The 16,838-nt window shown below is 40.7% G+C and overlaps 3 protein-coding genes and 1 non-coding gene across 6 annotated transcripts in view; all 4 read left to right on the top strand.

Moving 5' to 3' along the window:
* Positions 1 to 6: 6 nt before the first annotated feature.
* Positions 7 to 5,611, top strand: gars1 (glycyl-tRNA synthetase 1). Its single transcript, XM_008307932.3, has 17 exons — positions 7 to 299; positions 727 to 828; positions 1,123 to 1,225; positions 1,307 to 1,448; positions 1,793 to 1,881; positions 2,256 to 2,332; positions 2,581 to 2,726; positions 2,812 to 2,961; positions 3,051 to 3,213; positions 3,357 to 3,521; positions 3,609 to 3,716; positions 3,812 to 3,957; positions 4,045 to 4,130; positions 4,218 to 4,327; positions 4,630 to 4,723; positions 4,813 to 5,003; positions 5,461 to 5,611. Exons 1-17 carry the CDS (start codon positions 45 to 47, stop codon positions 5,584 to 5,586), a joined length of 2,253 nt encoding a protein of 750 aa, XP_008306154.1. The 5' UTR covers positions 7 to 44; the 3' UTR covers positions 5,587 to 5,611.
* LOC112486897 (small nucleolar RNA SNORA84) lies at positions 1,584 to 1,718 on the top strand. Its single transcript, XR_003049465.1, has one exon. It is a non-coding gene; the product is annotated as a small nucleolar RNA SNORA84 (small nucleolar RNA).
* A 1,949-nt stretch (positions 5,612 to 7,560) lies between the features above and the next one.
* Positions 7,561 to 12,653, top strand: LOC103377216 (glycine--tRNA ligase-like). The gene is made up of 17 exons (XM_008307933.3): positions 7,561 to 7,714; positions 8,446 to 8,547; positions 8,666 to 8,768; positions 8,844 to 8,985; positions 9,078 to 9,166; positions 9,575 to 9,651; positions 9,755 to 9,900; positions 9,986 to 10,135; positions 10,216 to 10,378; positions 10,459 to 10,623; positions 10,713 to 10,820; positions 10,952 to 11,097; positions 11,248 to 11,333; positions 11,427 to 11,536; positions 11,719 to 11,812; positions 12,167 to 12,357; positions 12,433 to 12,653. Exons 1-17 carry the CDS (start codon positions 7,670 to 7,672, stop codon positions 12,544 to 12,546), a joined length of 2,031 nt encoding a protein of 676 aa, XP_008306155.1. The 5' UTR covers positions 7,561 to 7,669; the 3' UTR covers positions 12,547 to 12,653.
* Positions 12,654 to 12,808: 155 nt separating this feature from the next.
* hhatlb (hedgehog acyltransferase like, b) overlaps positions 12,809 to 16,838 on the top strand; it is a 9,264-nt gene continuing 5,234 nt past the window's right edge. Inside the window, exons 1-8 of one of the 3 annotated variants that reach the window (XM_008307936.3) lie at positions 12,809 to 13,272; positions 14,017 to 14,117; positions 14,201 to 14,235; positions 15,217 to 15,345; positions 15,758 to 15,825; positions 15,896 to 16,009; positions 16,095 to 16,289; positions 16,427 to 16,636. In XM_008307936.3, the coding sequence (XP_008306158.1) occupies positions 15,240 to 15,345; positions 15,758 to 15,825; positions 15,896 to 16,009; positions 16,095 to 16,289; positions 16,427 to 16,636 (693 nt within the window). In that variant the 5' untranslated portion in view covers positions 12,809 to 13,272; positions 14,017 to 14,117; positions 14,201 to 14,235; positions 15,217 to 15,239. Of the gene's footprint in view, positions 14,118 to 14,200; positions 14,320 to 15,216; positions 15,346 to 15,757; positions 15,826 to 15,895; positions 16,010 to 16,094; positions 16,290 to 16,426; positions 16,637 to 16,838 lie in introns of those variants that run through there. The other 2 variants (XM_025054604.1, XM_017031395.2) reach the window with 2 other exon arrangements.

Below are 16,838 nucleotides of genomic sequence, written 5' to 3'. Positions count from 1 at the left end.
CCCTCCAGGATTTCATCATTCTTTTCTATAACGGCGCTCGGTCCATGCTTCTCCGTAGCGCAGCATCAGCACTGCTGAGGACCACCACTGAGATTTCCTCCCTCTGCCTGCTGTCCACGGTCCACTTCGGTCGCCAGTCGCACCGCTGCCCGCTAACCTACAGGCCGTTTTTTACGTCGGTCTGCCTGCAAAGAAAGAGAAAGAAAAGCCTGTGGCTGCAGCTGGCGGAAGAAGGACAAACCATGGACGGCAACGTAGAAGAGATTCTCGCCCCTCTGAGACTGGCAGTCAAAGAGCAGGTAATCGCTAAGTTTTATCAGAAATTGACAGCCGCTACCGTCAGTATATCTCGAGATTAGATATAGGGTCTCGGACGTGTGAAACGAGTGGGGGGAAAAAAAGCTAAACAAACGGCTAACTGACCTACTGCTTATACAGCTGTCAATGAATGAGAGCAGTCGGCGCTAACTGCTAATTGTGGCTAGCAGTCATGCCTGCGCCCTTTGCCACGTTCACATTCAGTTGCTGCTGCAGACGTGAGTGTGCAGGGTGGGGTTATAAAAAAAGGGCCACATTAATAAGTTCCCCGAGAATATTATCCTGTGGTTAAAAATATAGCCATAATCATTCTGCTGCGTTCGTGAACATGCTCAGACGGGAATGTAGTGGTTACGAATAGCTGAGGGAAGTGTATAATCACAATCCGTCATACTTTCTTTGTTTTAGGGAGATCTGGTCCGTCAGATGAAGCTGGATGGTGCTCCTGATGTGGATGTCACTAAGGCTGTGGCTGAGCTGAAAGCCAAGAAGAGGACTCTGGAGGCCAAGGTAAGTGATCCAAATCACTGCATCAATTGTTTTTTTTAAAAAGTTTTACGGTACTGTTAATTATAACATCTTAAGATCGATTGGGTAAAAACTATTATGAAATTGGTAAACAACTTCTTGAAATAAGACAATAGCTTAATCAAGGGCATCTTATTTGCTCAAACACAGTGATGGAATCAACAGTGAAAAGGGTGCTGTAATCCAATTCTATTCTAGGACAGTGAATGCATCACTGTCATTTCCATGATGCTTACTTGTTTGCCTAAAAAAAGTAAATCATACCTTTCATACTAGGAACTGGCGCTGCAACCCAAAGATGATATTGTCGACAGAACCAAGATGGAGGATACGCTGAAGAGGCGATTTTTCTATGACCAGGCCTTTGCCATCTATGGAGGTCAGTCAGCTGTGGCTCATTGTGGGAAAATGGTTTTGGACAACTTGTACTCCTTTGTTACCATGTAGTATTTTCTCTTAGGTGTGAGTGGCCTGTATGACTTCGGCCCTGTGGGCTGTGCCCTCAAGAACAATATCCTCCAGGCCTGGAGGCAGCACTTCATCCAGGAGGAGCAGATCCTGGAGATTGACTGCACCATGCTGACTCCTGAGCCTGTCCTTAAGTATGCACACACAGCCTGACTCCTGTCTCACTTCATCTTACCTTTTCTTAACCACTATACCAGATGTTGGAGCTAAACTTTTTTTTCTTGTTCTATGTTATTTTTTTTCTGTTTTGTATGATGTATGAACACAATGCCTGGTGGTTCCTGGAGTCAGCTCTGAAGTGCTGAACTGTAGGTTTTTTATAACAGGCACAAATTAATTCTGCAGTTTTTTGCATGGAAACTGTCGTCATCGCAGCTTTCCATAGCCCGGTTGCAGAAACACATTTCCTAAGTTTAGACAACACTTTTGTACCTCAAAATGAGTCTGATTTCCTGTTGTTTCGTCATATCTTTACCAGGACATCAGGACACGTGGACAAATTTGCTGACTACATGGTAAAAGATGTTAAGAACGGTGAATGCTTCAGGGCGGACCACTTGCTCAAGGGTATGTAGTGTGGACATTTTGCCTGTGTGACTTGAAGTATAAACTAAGGGGTGGATTTCTATTCATGTGAATGGTGCAACCTACGATTAAACGACCTGAAAAGCATCTGCAGTGAGCTTTTATGTTCTTACTTCAGTATTATTCAGGGGATTCAGCAACATGGACACTGTCCAAATTTTAATGTCATTGGCTGCTGTTGCTGTAGTTTGGTATCTGAGTAGCAGGTGCAGCAGCCAAAAATCACACCACACTTTCAAAAGGAAACAAGCCACTAAGATCAGTCCTAGAAACAAGTAAACAAATGGCCTCCAATGCTTAAAGGTTTAAATTAAAAGCAATTTTGCTGTTTAACCAATTCTGTTCTCATTTTACAGCCCATCTTCAGAAGCTGATGTCTGACAAAAAATGTACAGCTGAGAAGAAGGCTGAAATGGAGAATGTCATCACTCAGGTCAGCTACTGAAACCTTTATGCTTGAATTAAACCATGAGGTTGTATGAGAAACGTTGTTGTAAATTGGTTGCCCATGACCACTTTAAATCAACCTACCTGATTGGATGTCACAGAGAAGTACATTTTTTTAAAATGTGGAATTTCCCAAATTTAGAGCAACATCTGAAAATCTAAAATGGTAAATATTCAAAAACAAAGGGCTGCTGCCAATGCTTAAGATTCATTGTACATTCTTTTCTATTTTAGATGGACAACTACACTCAGCAAGAACTGACTGATCTCTTTGTAAAGTACAACGTCAAATCCCCTACTACAGGAAATGACCTCACACCTCCTATTTCATTCAACCTGATGTTTCAGACATCAATTGGACCAGGAGGAAATATGCCAGGGTAAATAATTCAGTCAGTCTTTTTTTTTCCTTTTTCTCACATCTAAAACAATTGAAATGATCCTGATCAAAGCTTTGCTCTGCAGCTATCTGAGGCCTGAAACAGCTCAGGGAATATTCCTCAACTTTAAGCGACTCTTGGAGTTCAACCAGGGAAAACTGCCCTTTGCTGCTGCTCAGATAGGAAACTCTTTCAGGAATGAAATCTCTCCTCGCTCTGGACTCATCCGTGTCAGGTGAACTCCTTGCACATTAAGTCTCTGTACTTCATTTATTAACTATAGACATCTTAACAGAATTGTAACCCTGCTACGTCTCCACACAGAGAGTTCACCATGGCTGAGATTGAGCACTTTGTGGACCCAAATGAGAAGGTCCACCAAAAATTCTCCAATGTTGCTGACCTTGACATCATGTTATACTCCTCCAAGGCCCAGACCAGTGGACAGTCTGCACATATTATGAGGCTGGGTGATGCTGTGGAACAGGTACAGTTCATTACAAATGGACTCAATTCAGGAGTGGTTCATTAGTTCATTCATATTTTGAGACAAGAGATAGAATTTCAACTTTTAGCAAATTTTAATTTAATCAGTTTCCAAAAATACTAAGTTGTACTGGTTTCTCACAGGGGGTGATAAATAACTCTGTCCTGGGATATTTCATCGGGCGGATCTACCTCTACCTTACTAAAGTTGGTATAGCCAAAGACAAGCTGCGTTTCCGACAGCACATGGACAACGAAATGGCTCACTACGCATGTGACTGCTGGGACGCTGAAGCCAAAACCTCATATGTATGTTTCATTCATTTCTCTGTCCATCTCCTTCATCGGTAATTCCACATATGGCTCCAATGTTGACCAGTGTTTTTTACTGTTTAGGGCTGGATTGAGATTGTAGGATGTGCAGACCGGTCCTGCTATGATCTACAATGTCACGCAAGAGCCACCAAGGTCCCTCTGGTTGCAGAGAAGCCTCTTAAAGAACCCATATCCTTTAATCATAGAATAAGAGCTTAGTCTGAGGCCAAGAATATCCAGAATGTACTTTGCTTCTCCAGCCATTTGCCTTAACTTCTCCACACAAAGTTGTAAACGTCATCCAGTTTGAGGCCAATAAAGGAGCTATAGGTAAAGCATACAAGAAGGATGCCAAGTTAGTAATGGAGTATTTGTCTGTGTGTGACGAGTGCTACATCACAGAACAGGAGCAGCTGCTGAATGAGGCCGGGTGAGTGGGTTTTAAACTCTGACACTCATGCTGATCATAAGAAGCACAGGTTTTAAATGGATCTCTGGTGTTATGTTCATTCCTCAGAGAGTTCACTGTTGAGACGGACGGCAAGACATTTAAGCTCACCAAGGACATGGTCAGCGTGAAGCGATTCCAGAAAACGCTGCATGGTGAGATTCTCTCACAGAGAACGAGAGCAGAAGGGGAAGTGACAAGTGCTTTAATGTATAGCTTCTGTCTAAATGTTTTGTTTACAGTGGAGGAAATCGTCCCAAATGTAATCGAGCCTTCCTTCGGCATCGGAAGAATCATGTACACCATCTTTGAGCACACATTCCACATCAGGAAAGGTGACGAACAAAGAACGGTGAGCGTGTTAAGATGATAAACCCTCCAAGTAAAGGTTTTAGGTTATTTGCAGTCTATCAGATTTTAGGCTTTTAAATCATATAAACCTTAAACTAAAATTAAAGGTCGTCAGGTTGTATGCAAATTCTTAAGTCTGTGAATGCTCCTAGTATTATTATATACAGAATAATAATACATAATGATAATGAGGATAATTGAGTTGTACTTTGTTTGGTTGTTTAATTTTTATTATTTATATTAGTTGTTAATAATAATAATATAGGTAAACTAATACTGACAAGCTTTTTTTTCCATCAACAGTATTTTAGCTTCCCAGCTCCTGTAGCCCCATACAAATGTTCCGTCCTGCCTTTGAGTCAGAATCAGGAATTCATGCCTTTTGTAAAGGAATTATGTGAGTATGCACCTCCTTTTGACCGTACACTTGTTTAAGTAGTTTAATGGTTTGTTTTAGTCTAAATGTTCTATTTTCATTTGTTTCAGCTGAGGCCATGACCAGGAACGGTGTCTCTCATAAAGTGGACGACTCTTCAGGTTCCATTGGACGACGATACGCCAGGACTGATGAGATCGGAGTGGCATTTGGCATCACCATCGACTTCGACACAGTGAACAAAACGCCTCACACAGCTACTCTGAGAGACCGAGACTCGATGAAACAGATCAGGGCCGAGGTACAGCTTTGATTATCGCTTGGACCACAGAAAACAATTTAAATGGCATGTCTTAGTGGTAGGCAATGTTGTTTAATGCACAGGGACTATAATAGACAAACTGGACTGATTGTGCAGACACTAGTGTCGTATTTGTCCAGATAGATGTTTAGCACGTTTACCAACTGCACAGCAGCATAATAAATAGTCGGGTGTGGGTTAAAGCAGTATGCTAGAGAGGGCGTGAGCTGAAGGCCTGCCCTGGGCACAGGGACATGAATAGTTGATGCACAACACAATGGACACTTGGCATATTTTGAATTCTATCAAACCTGAACAACAACACTTTAAAGACTCCATCCCTTTGCTTGTCTGCCACACAGAGATTGATTGTAGCTATTATAGCTATCACAAAGTCAGTGTCTGTTCTACCGTTATGTCAGATTTCTGAAAATGCTTCTGCCCGTTCTCTCCTCAGGTCAGTGAGTTGCCTGTGATTGTCCGGGATTTGGCCAACGGTACGCTGACCTGGTCAGAAGTGGAGAACAAGTACCCCGTCTTTGAAGGACAAGAAACAAGCAAGAAGGACACGGTTGAAGAATAAAGCTGCTCGTCTGCCTCTCACTCCATGGGGAAAAAATAATCCACAGACTTATTGCATACACACCACTGAGAAGAAGAACTGTATTGCAACTGTATTTGTAATAAGCTACAGTGGTGCAGCAAGACCCTCCCTTGTGTTCTACACCACTACAATCACTGAAAATGTCATGTACTCGTCATATCTAACAGTTGATGATAAAGCTTGCACAGGACTGTTGTTGGTTTGAGCAACATTTCATCCATGTTGTAATCATGTTTCTAAAGGGAGAAAATGTAATCAGGTTTTTTTGAGTCTGCAGTGGAAGGATGACTATGAACGTTTCACTTTTCAGGCGGATTAGGAATAAGATGTTTAAATAAAACAGCCAGCACTTACTGGACCATGGACATACAACTGGAATGTCTTTTATTAAGGTGTCAAACCCTGTGGAGTGAATGATGACTCTGTAGATTATAGATACTGATCATTCATCCAGATGAGAAGAACAATTATATCATAACTCTAGCAGACTGCAGAGTAAACCAAACCTGATCTGAACAATAGTTTTAAAGCACAGCAGATGATAGGCCTCTTCACCTCTTAGTCACTTCATAAAGGATTTAACTGCTCACAAAAAATTATATTATTGGCATTGTATTATTGGCTTCAATGTAATTAGCATTTAATCAGCCAATTACATAAAGACCATAATTGATTTAACTATTACAGCTGGTAAATAGAAGAATGAGTATATCTTATAGAGACAGAACAATAGATTTAAGTGAAAAAAAAAATCAAATCATGGTTCCAACCTGCCTTGCATTAAAGTTTCAGCCTGGTGTTGGTGAACTAGTGTGAGGCATCTCTTTTAGCACCCATGCCACTCTAAATCACTTCAGTAACATGTAAAAACCTTCAACTTACCTGAGCAGGGATGACCACGTGGCTGTAGTCCAGAATCTAATACAGTTGTGTGGATCAGATGTACAATTCTTGGATGAAGTGTTGTCTCCAGATCTGATGGCTTTCTTTAGGGAGGAGCCAATAGGCCTGATGTCATACAGACCACTTGTTCTTGAAAAAAAGAAGAAAAAAAAAGACAAACACAAGGTTTTTGTTTCACTTTCATTATTACTGACATCAATGGACAGAAACACCATATATGGTAAAAGCCTGTCCAGTAAAGAACTCTGACAACGAGGGACAGGGCATCAAAGGTGTTTACAGGAATTCAAATATGGAGATAAATCAAGGGTTTTTAAGTTAAATGATCTATATGAGTTCAAATATTCATAACACAATCTCTGACAGCAGAACAGAACAACCAGTATTGTTTCATTGACATATATAGTTGAAAGTGAACAAGGCTAAGAAAATTCAGGAAGTCTGGCTAACTTACTAGTGATCTTGAATATATTTTTTTGGTGATCCATTTGAGGTTAATACTTTGTCGACTTAGTTTTATTTTTTATTTAGCGAAAACGTCTTTATATATTTATATATATATTAATTTACCAGATTGTTTCTGTGATTTATCTTACTTCTTGTCGAGATTCTTGAATGGCTGGTCTTGTCAAAATTCCAGGATAACTTTATGCTATTAATGTCTCTAATTTTAGTGAGTTTTTTTATTATTATTAATTTAGCAGAATTATAAATTAACATTTGCGGAGTTGTAGGATTTCAAATAAGTTTCTTAGTCCTAACTTTAGCAAATATTGAGCTAACTTGTTTCTTTACTACGTCTTGTTTTATCTGACACAAAACTTCTTAGACGAATTCACGTTACTAAAGAATGTGTTCATCGGGTTCTTTCTGTTAATTTATACGGCACTTGTTGCTTCTCACCGCTCACGTCTGCACAAGACGAAGTGAACTTTTCTTCTGGCTGATGCAACAAAAGCCTCAGTTTCACAGAGCACAGGAACAGGCGCCTCCTCTTCTTCCTCCTTCTGGGTCTCCTCCTCCTCCTTCTGCTACAGCCTCAGCCAGAGCCTGAATAAAACGGAAAATTGAAAACATCTCAGTTCTGAAGAGATCCACAGCTGGTCACAGAAGCAGCAGACTCTCATTTCACTCGAATTCTATCTTCATACGTGTCAACATGGAGCAGGAGCTGGCACCTCTGAGAGCAGCAGTACGGGAACAGGTGAGCTCTTCCCCGGGTCACACACACCTGGAAACCTGCGCTATAGCAGCTGCAGTTAAAAAAAAAAAAAGATTTTATTAGTATTATAAAGCGCCGGTTATGTGTTATTGTACACATTTTACACTTACAATAAACTTAGGGCGTGAGTTTTTAAAAAAAAATTAATAATGACATTTCTGTTGACTTTTTATTATTTTACTTATTTTGTGACAGGAATATATTTGGAGAAAAAAAGATAACGGTAAAAGTAAAAGTGAAACTGACTCTGAAGGAACAGTCTGTACATTTCTTTATATATTACATAAGACATTGTTTCCCCTTATGTTCTATTTTAAACACAGAACAACAATTCCACAGCGTGCTTTATAAATGCAACTGACTGATTTATTCACGTGTTATACTAAACTTTTTGTTCAAAGTATATTTAATATTTAAAAACGGAATTTACGTTGAAGATACTGCAGAAAATATTATATCTAATCTTTAAATCTGATTAAAATACATGTGTAGTGTTCTACTACAGCCTCTGTGTAAAAGGTTTTTGTCCAGGGCGTGAGCTGTCACTCATGAAAGCATGCTGTAACATTCATGAATAAATTAACCATGTCTGGAAATTAAATGTCAAAATAAGAGACACTACAACCCTGATGTGGGTTTTAGGACAAAGCTGGAACCAAGGTTAAATATTGAGGAATTAAATGATGTAATAATAAATCTGTGGCCTCCTGCAGGGCGAGCTCGTGCAGAAGCTGAAACAAGAAGGAGCCTCAGATCAGGAAGTGAACAAAGCTGTTTCAGAACTGAAAGCCCGCAAGAAGGTCCTTGAAGCCAAGGTGAGAGATATTACTTTTCCTTTTGGTTTCAGTTTTACGTTGAAATCGTAAAAAAAAATGCATCTGAGAATAAAGCAGGGCTGTTATTTAAATCACATGATCACATCTCAACCTATAGGAGCTGGCTCTGCAGCCCAAGGAGGAGACAGTAGACAGGGTGAAAATGGAGGACACCCTAAAGAGGAGGTTCTTTTACGATCAGGCCTTTGCCATATATGGAGGTGAAGTACACTGATACCTGCATTAATGTCATCGTCCCCCTCCATTGTGTTAACAGTGTTTGACCCCTTGTCCAGGTGTCAGTGGTCTGTATGACTTCGGCCCTGTGGGCTGCGCCCTGAAGAACAACATCCTCCAGGCCTGGAGGCAGCACTTCATCCAGGAGGAGCAGATCCTGGAGATCGACTGCACCATGCTGACTCCTGAGCCTGTTTTGAAGTAAACATACACCATCATATGTCAACTATATTTATGTCATACACGTTGCATTTATGTGCATTTGAAACAGAAAACCTGCTTTTTCCCTTCAGAACATCAGGACACGTTGATAAATTTGCTGACTACATGGTCAAGGATGCCAAAACTGGAGAATGTTACCGAGCTGACCACCTACTGAAAGGTATTTCTTTACGTTTAAATTATGCATGAACACTAATTCCAGCCCCACCCAATTCAGTCATCTCCTTTACTATGCAAGTGTCACATTTCCTCCCTGGAGGGGTGAGGAGTAAGGGAGGAGTCGTTGTCTAGCAAACAAGGGCAGCGTAATAATACATACAGACGTTGAAATCAATTCCAACATGTCTGCTTGACCAATGCTGTGATGTTAAAAGTGGAAGAATGTCTTTTTTAAGAGCAGAGCTGCTGTGTTTGGAACAAGTAAATTATCCAAAGACTCAAAAGTCAAATGGTTCATGTGAAAACCCTAAGTAGCTCCAGAGGAAAATCCAACAAGTTGCTCTGCATTTTTGTGCAGATCTCAGCTCTTTCTTTACCTCTTCATTGGCTAAATCCTGTTTCTCTACAGCTCACCTAAAGAAACTGATGTCTGAGGAGAAGTGCACGGAGGAGAAGGCCAAAGAGATGGATGATGTCATCACCCAGGTGAGACGACAGATTTATAAAGTTATAGTTTTAGGTTTAGTGTATGTATATATACAGTATATATAAAAATATATGTATTGCCTCTTTTCTTGTCTTTATTCAGATGGACAACTACACTCAGCAGGAGTTAGCCGACCTCTTTGTGAAGTACAACGTCAAATCTCCCTCCACAGGAAATGACCTCACACCTCCTGTTTCCTTCAACCTGATGTTTCAGACTTCTATTGGACCAGGAGGCAACATGCCTGGGTACTGATTATTTTACTACAGGCTGTATGTTCTTTTCATGGAGAATATTTTTGCAGTGTTTAAACTGTAATACTTTTCTGTGCAGTTACCTGAGGCCTGAAACAGCTCAGGGCATGTTCCTCAACTTCAAGCGCCTCCTAGAGTTCAACCAGGGAAAACTGCCCTTCGGCGCTGCTCAGATCGGAAACTCCTTCAGGAATGAAATCTCTCCTCGCTCTGGACTCATCCGAGTCAGGTAATGAAATGACCTATAACAGGAGTCACACATAAAAACATTTACCCAGGGTTATTAAAACACACACTCTCCTGCTGCAGGGAGTTCACCATGGCTGAGATTGAGCACTTTGTGGACCCCAACGACAAAGTTCACCCAAAGTTCTCCAACGTGGCTGATCTGGAGATACTGTTGTTCTCCTCTAAAGCTCAGACAAGTGGGCAGTCTGCACAGGTCATGAGACTGGGTGACGCTGTGGAGCAGGTACAGCTCATTTTCTCTCTCTCACTGTTATAGTAGTGCTGTGATTGGAGGATTTCATTTAAATCTGTTTCTGGCTGCAGGGAGTGATCAACAACTCCGTGCTGGGCTACTACATCGGAAGAATCTACCTGTACCTGCTCAAAGTGGGCCTCTCCAAGGATAAAGTGCGATTCCGTCAGCACATGGAAAACGAGATGGCTCACTACGCCTGTGACTGCTGGGACGCGGAGTCCAAAACCTCCTACGTGAGTTCTACTCTCGCGTGCCCTACTGACTGCATCGCTGTCTCTTATCCTGATGCATCATGGTTCCTTTTTTCTACTCTCTCCTTCAGGGTTGGATAGAAATTGTGGGCTGCGCTGACCGTTCCTGTTACGACCTTTCGTGCCACACCAGGGCGACCAAAGTACCTCTGGTGGCAGAAAAGCCCCTCAAAGAACCCATATCCTGTACATAGACTAAACATGTGTGCTGGAGGCGGGTTCAGAACTTGACAAGGATTTTATTAATTAACGCACTAAATCTTTTTGTCATGTCTTCTTCTTATTATTTACCTCCTTAACTTCTTCTCACAAAGTAGTCAACGTGGTCCAGTTTGAGCCCAACAAAGGAGCCATAGGAATGGCCTACAAGAAGGAGGCCAAGTTGGTGCTGGACTTCCTGGCCGTTTGTGATGAGTGCTACATCACTGACCAGGAGAAGCTGCTCAATGACGCTGGGTAACAGTGACCACAATCCCACAAGTGAACCGTCCCACAAGTGAAATGTCTGTGAGGCTTGTTAATGAATTTAGCAATCCCACAAGTGAACCATGTCTGTGAGGCTTGTTAATGAATTTAATAAGTTTATATATATTTCTTTGCCCATAGGGAGTTCACCATTGAGACCGAGGGCAAAAAGTTCAAACTGACCAAAGACATGGTCGCTGTGAAGAGGTTCCAGAAAACTGTGCACGGTATAGATGTGACATTTCTGTCTTTGTTCAGTGAAACAGATGTGGTGTGTGTTTGTATGTGAATATGATGTGGGCTTTTTTTCACCCCCACAGTGGAGGAAATTGTTCCTAACGTGATCGAACCCTCGTTTGGCATCGGCAGAATCATGTACTCCATCTTTGAGCACTCGTTCAAAATCAGAAAGGGTGATGAGCAGAGAACGGTACGAAGGAGAAAAACACAAATGCTTTAAAATGACAACTTGTCAGCAATAACCAAAACAGGAAACAGGAAAGCCCAGAAACTATTCAAACATTCCTAGCTAGATTTTAAATATAAAGTTAATCTTGGACTGTATAAAAATGACTTATTTTTATTAATGTTACTTATTTTTGGGGTCTGCAGTATTTCAGCTTCCCAGCTCCTGTGTCTCCGTACAAATGCTCCATCCTGCCACTGAGCCAAAACCAGGAGTTCATGCCTTTTGTGACCCAGCTGTGTGAGTATGAGCCGAAGTTTTTCCACCATTTTACATTAACATTTCATTACATTTAGCAGACACTTTTATGCAAAGAGACTTAATTTGATTCACGCTGTAAATACTCTCTAATGTAAATACTTTGCTGCTTCAGTTGTTTGACAGAATGACAAAAAAAAACTAGATTATCAAATAATCACAACAAAGACGTTTTTTTTTCATAATATGGTTTTAATAAATTATATTTTGTCTTTGCTGCTCATTTCAGTTGTGTTAATCAATATAAAATACAAAGCTATTTGGCTAATTTTTTTTTTTTCCATCTCATGCAAAAAAATATAATATAAAAAAAAAGTTAACTGTTATTTGCCTTAGCTGAGGCCATGACCAAACACGGCTTGACCCACAAGGTGGATGACTCCTCTGGATCCATCGGGCGGCGCTATGCCCGCTCAGATGAGATCGGTGTGGCCTTCGGTATCACCATTGACTTTGACACCGTGAACAAGACGCCACACACAGCCACTCTGAGAGACCGGGACTCGATGAGGCAGATCAGGGCCGAGGTACGCAGCTCTTCCTTCACTCCAATACTTTTTACTCCACATTCAAAGAAAGTTAAATTCTAATAATCTCTGCAGGTTTCTGACCTACCTGGGGTGGTTCGAGACTTGGCCCACGGCACGTTGACCTGGGCTCAGGTGGAGAGCAAGTACCCCAGCTTTGAAGGACAAGAGACCAGCAAAAAAGAGTGACGAAACTGAGACTCGTCTGCTGCACCGCCACAAACACGCCATACTGTCAAAAAAAAAAAAAGTTAGTTTTGTTACTGCTTCAACTTTCATTTTATATACTAACAAATGTGAAAAAAAAGAACAATTTATATTGAATATGCACATTATGTTTTTCAGTACAAATGTGGATTGGTATGTTGTCATTTTTTTAAACTCCAGGCACTGAAACTTTTTGTTCTCAGTTATGCTGTGTATCATGGAGCAGCATGTGTCATATCCCCCCCCAACCCTCATGGACCAGACCATGAAGCTAGAAAACTGTATTTTGCTGTCATTTCAAAATAAACCACTCCATTATTTTATGTTTCTTCCTGCTGGACTCCATTTTGTCTAAAATATAAAGTATATTAAATTTGTAATAGTTCTTCGAAATAGTAAGATGAAAGTCATTTTAGAACAATCTATGCAAACCTACCTCATAAAGGAAAAGAACTTTGAGATTTGAACTTACATTAAAATCCATCTTTTATAGAATCCTGTAACAATTGATTTCCTCCTGGACACAGATCTGACTCTTCAACATTCTCCGCCCACTGTACAGCAGTGCTGGCTGCTCCACACTTCTCTGCCTGTGTCCATACAACTCTGACCTGACATTCTGTTGTCCTTTCACCTCTACTCTCCATTGGTCCGGCCTCCTGCTAGTATGAGAGGCATCGTTACCATGATTGAACTCACCTGTGTCAGGTGCTGCACCCTCCTCCCACCTGCAGCTGAGTGCTAACAACTTCCACAGATCGTTTATATGTATTTTTCAAGACAATATTTCAATGAACATACTTTTTTAGGTCAATTTTTGTAAATTCTCTCATCACTTCATGAAACATTTTTAGTCCTTGTGTGGCCTGTATTTAAATCAAGCCAATTTCAACATATTTTATTCAAATGGCATCTTTAGCATTTTAAATAAAGATTTGAAATATTTGAAATACATTTAACAAAGGAAAATGCAGAATCAATTTAATTTCTGGAATTAAACAACTTTGAATAGGGGATTAGAACTGAACAGCGCCACACTAAGGTAGAGTGGATTAATTGTCTTTTCAAAGAGCAATACGTTTTCCACAGTTCAAACCCCGTGAGAATCATCTCTCTCTCTCTCTGTGAATACAAATTGTTGATTAGATTAGTTTACTGTAAAGAGGCTATAGGTGAGTCTGTGAGTAGAACCCCGCCCTCACCTGATGACTGGGTCCTCATCAGATTGATGAATGGCTCAGTGGAAGTAAACAGTTCTTCAAAATGCAGTTGTGAACCAAAGTAACACAAAGCACAACTCAAAACATCTAGTAATTAATCAAATAAAATGTTTTTGTTTTACTCTCTAAACCTGGGTCTTTGAGTTGGTATCAGTCTCAGTGTTCGTCTGCTGAAGAACCTGTTGTACTGATTTAGCAGTTGTTCTGTTCCGCCCCCCTCTGTCTGTGTCAGTGGTCAGAGTATAAATACATCAAGTCACCTTTACCCCATGGAAGCTCCCTGTCTGCGGGAGACACAGGGACCTGAGTCCAGCCTGCGGATGCACAGCACATGTAAACTTCCTTCGTTTCTTTTTTTCTTTCTTTTATTTATTCAAATTTTGAATAAATGAATTCACCAAATATTTATTTCACAGCAACTTCTCAGGACTTTCAAGCCGCTGCGTTCAAGGTCAGTGTGATGATAGGAGCCACAGGGTGACGTGCATGAGCGTTTGTTTGACATCTGCCAGAGCCTTTTCAGAGAATACAGCAGGTTACGTTTGATATTTCTATTATTTAAAAGTCGAATGGAAAAATGATCAGCGTGTTTGGAGCTGAGTGGAATGGAAAAAATGATCAGCGTGTTTGGAGCTGAGCAGCACACAGTGAGAGAGAAGTGAGTTAAAAATAGCAGACAGCTGCTCTTTGTTAGTGTCTTTAAGGCTCTCGTTTCTAATCCAATCGTAAACTTGACTGTTTGACCTTGACTGGTTTTTGATAAGACTGTCAAACAAAAATGCCTCACGTGAAACAAAGACGAGATAAACCATTGCATCAGAGTTACATCCTGAAATTTAGATCTGGCAACCCTCAAATAATACTCAGCCTGGTGCTAAAATTTAAATTTAAAATCACAAGACAAAAGTTGTAATCTTATGAAAGTAAAGTTTTGGAGAGCAGAAACATGTACATCCATCAGAACAAAGTTCTAGATTGAAAAGAATTAAGTCAGAAACACATGACAACAGAGAGAGAGAGCAGTTTTAAGATTGTGTTGGGACATTTACAGGAATATGTTCATGTGGAAAAACTTGACAACAACTGAAATCAGTAACAGTATGTAGTAATAATGACAGTAATAATGAAATTAAGCACTTTAGTTTGTGGTAATTGTGGACTTCCTGTTAATTCATTGTTTCCACCCACTGAATATTGAATGTGTGTGCTCTTAACCTTGTTCTGCCTGTTTGGTCTGTTTCCTGTGTCACATACTGTACTGTATGCCTTATTTTGGATCCTTCTGTCATATGTGTCGTTTCCTAAGGTTGGTCTCACCTTTTAGCTTTAATTTTTATTTTACAACAAAAGTTTTAAATATTGATTGCTTGAGGAGTGAAAAGAGGCTTCAGCTGCAGAAACAAACTGGATTTTTGTTATCTGTTGTGTCTAGGAGCCTCCTGACGTCGTCTAATCATGGGGGTCAAAGCTGCACTCCCCAAATATGAATTATATTTCTACTACACAGTGTTGAGTCTGGCAATGTTGTGGGCCACGAGTTGGATCTTTGCAGTTTCCAGCTGTAAGTATTTACACGTAAAAGCTGTAGTAGTTTGTTATATTAGTGTGACATATACATATAGTGTACACACACACACACACACACACACACACACACATGGAAGTGGCAGGACAATGACATACAGACAAAGCCATGTTCATGGAGCTATGCAGAACCCTCAGAGATCAGGTGTCAGTATTAATATCACGGAGCAGAGGAAGAAAATAGTCCCAGCTACACCTCTGTGGCAGAGTTCCACTGTCACTCAAACAAACTGTCCAAAACAAAGACAAAAAAACATATAAACAGACAATCAATTAAAATCTATGTCACAAACTGCTTCTCATTGACATTTTAACGAAATCTATGTCAAACTTAGATTCAAAATGAGCACAAACTGCTTCTCATTGACATTTTAATTTTTTTATTCCAGCTAATGCAAATAGAAAGTCGTTCAAAAGCAGCGTGAAGCCAGGATGGTACTACTTTGGGAGAAAAATGGTGAGAGAACGTTGATCTTTCTCTTTGTTCACTTCTTCCTGTCATTTACCTTTTACTTTTTCTTCTCCAGGACACGGCGGATTTTGAGTGGGTCATGTGGTTTTCAACTTTCAGAGAGCACATCCTGTTTGCTCTTTCCGGGCACATACTGTTTGCCAAAATCTGCTCCATGTTGGCTCCACAGGTGCCTCAGACGACACGGTCAAATATGGACATGTTAGCTGGGCGTTATGGTGCTGTGGTGACATTACTGTTCGTGTTCCTCACAGTACAGGTCTCTGGTCTACATGGTGTACGGGCTGCTGGCCGTGTGGACCAGTATGGGCTGGACCTACGTCACCCTCATGCTGTCTCACTGCATCCTCCTCTACAGCATCTCCTTGGTGAAGATCCGCTGGCTCTGCTTTGCCACTGGTCTGTTTACACTCGCGACCTTCAAGTGTCAACCTTTCGTGGCCTGGCAGGTAAACCGAAAAAAAAAAAAACAACCCAAAAAACAAAAACACACTGTTGTATTGAAATTGTTTTTTCACTTTTTCCTTGCTGCATCAACTGTTGTATTGAAATAGTTTTTTCACTTTTTCCTTGCTGCATCAAACAGGCTGGGTTTGTAAATGGTGACTTTGAGCTGCGCCACGTTCTCTTCTATGGAGGTTGTGGCTTCACCATAATGCGATGTATGAGCTTCGCTCTGGAAAACTGTGAAAGGAAGGATGGAAACTATAGTATCATAGAGCTGCTCAAGTACAACTTCTACCTCCCCTTCTTCTACTTTGGGCCCATCATGACCTTTGATCAATTCCATGTCCAGGTAAAACCAATGACACGTTTAAGTCAGTATTTCCCAACCTTTTTTTGAGCCATGGTTTTCCACAGGGAAAACCCCAAACAAAACTCTCACAAAAAGTATATTTAATTAAATATAATAGTCTTCCAGTTTAAATGACCTCGACGCTGATATACTGGCAGGAATTGAAAGAAAGAAACTCATAAAGATCTTCTTGTGCACAAAG

Source organism: Cynoglossus semilaevis, chromosome 3 (genome assembly GCF_000523025.1).
Source record: "Cynoglossus semilaevis isolate Cse_v1.0 chromosome 3, Cse_v1.0, whole genome shotgun sequence".
NCBI lineage: Eukaryota > Metazoa > Chordata > Actinopteri > Pleuronectiformes > Cynoglossidae > Cynoglossus > Cynoglossus semilaevis.
The sequence above is the reverse complement of the archived record's forward strand: the minus strand, read 5'-3'. Positions and strand labels throughout refer to the sequence as shown.

What these genes read in the sequence shown, in the direction of transcription:
- gars1 (XM_008307932.3), top strand. Translation starts at nt 45, where the DNA reads ATGCTTCTCCGTAGCGCAGCATCAGCACTGCTGAGGACCACCACTGAG. An exon ending in TGGAGAATGTCATCACTCAG is followed by an intron (nt 2,333 to 2,580) that starts GTCAGCTACTGA and finishes TTTCTATTTTAG; the next exon opens with ATGGACAACTACACTCAGCA. An exon ending in TCTGGACTCATCCGTGTCAG is followed by an intron (nt 2,962 to 3,050) that starts GTGAACTCCTTG and finishes GTCTCCACACAG; the next exon opens with AGAGTTCACCATGGCTGAGA.
- LOC103377216 (XM_008307933.3), top strand. Translation starts at nt 7,670, where the DNA reads ATGGAGCAGGAGCTGGCACCTCTGAGAGCAGCAGTACGGGAACAG. An exon ending in AGCTGACCACCTACTGAAAG is followed by an intron (nt 9,167 to 9,574) that starts GTATTTCTTTAC and finishes GTTTCTCTACAG; the next exon opens with CTCACCTAAAGAAACTGATG. An exon ending in AAAAGCCCCTCAAAGAACCC is followed by an intron (nt 10,821 to 10,951) that starts ATATCCTGTACA and finishes ACTTCTTCTCAC; the next exon opens with AAAGTAGTCAACGTGGTCCA.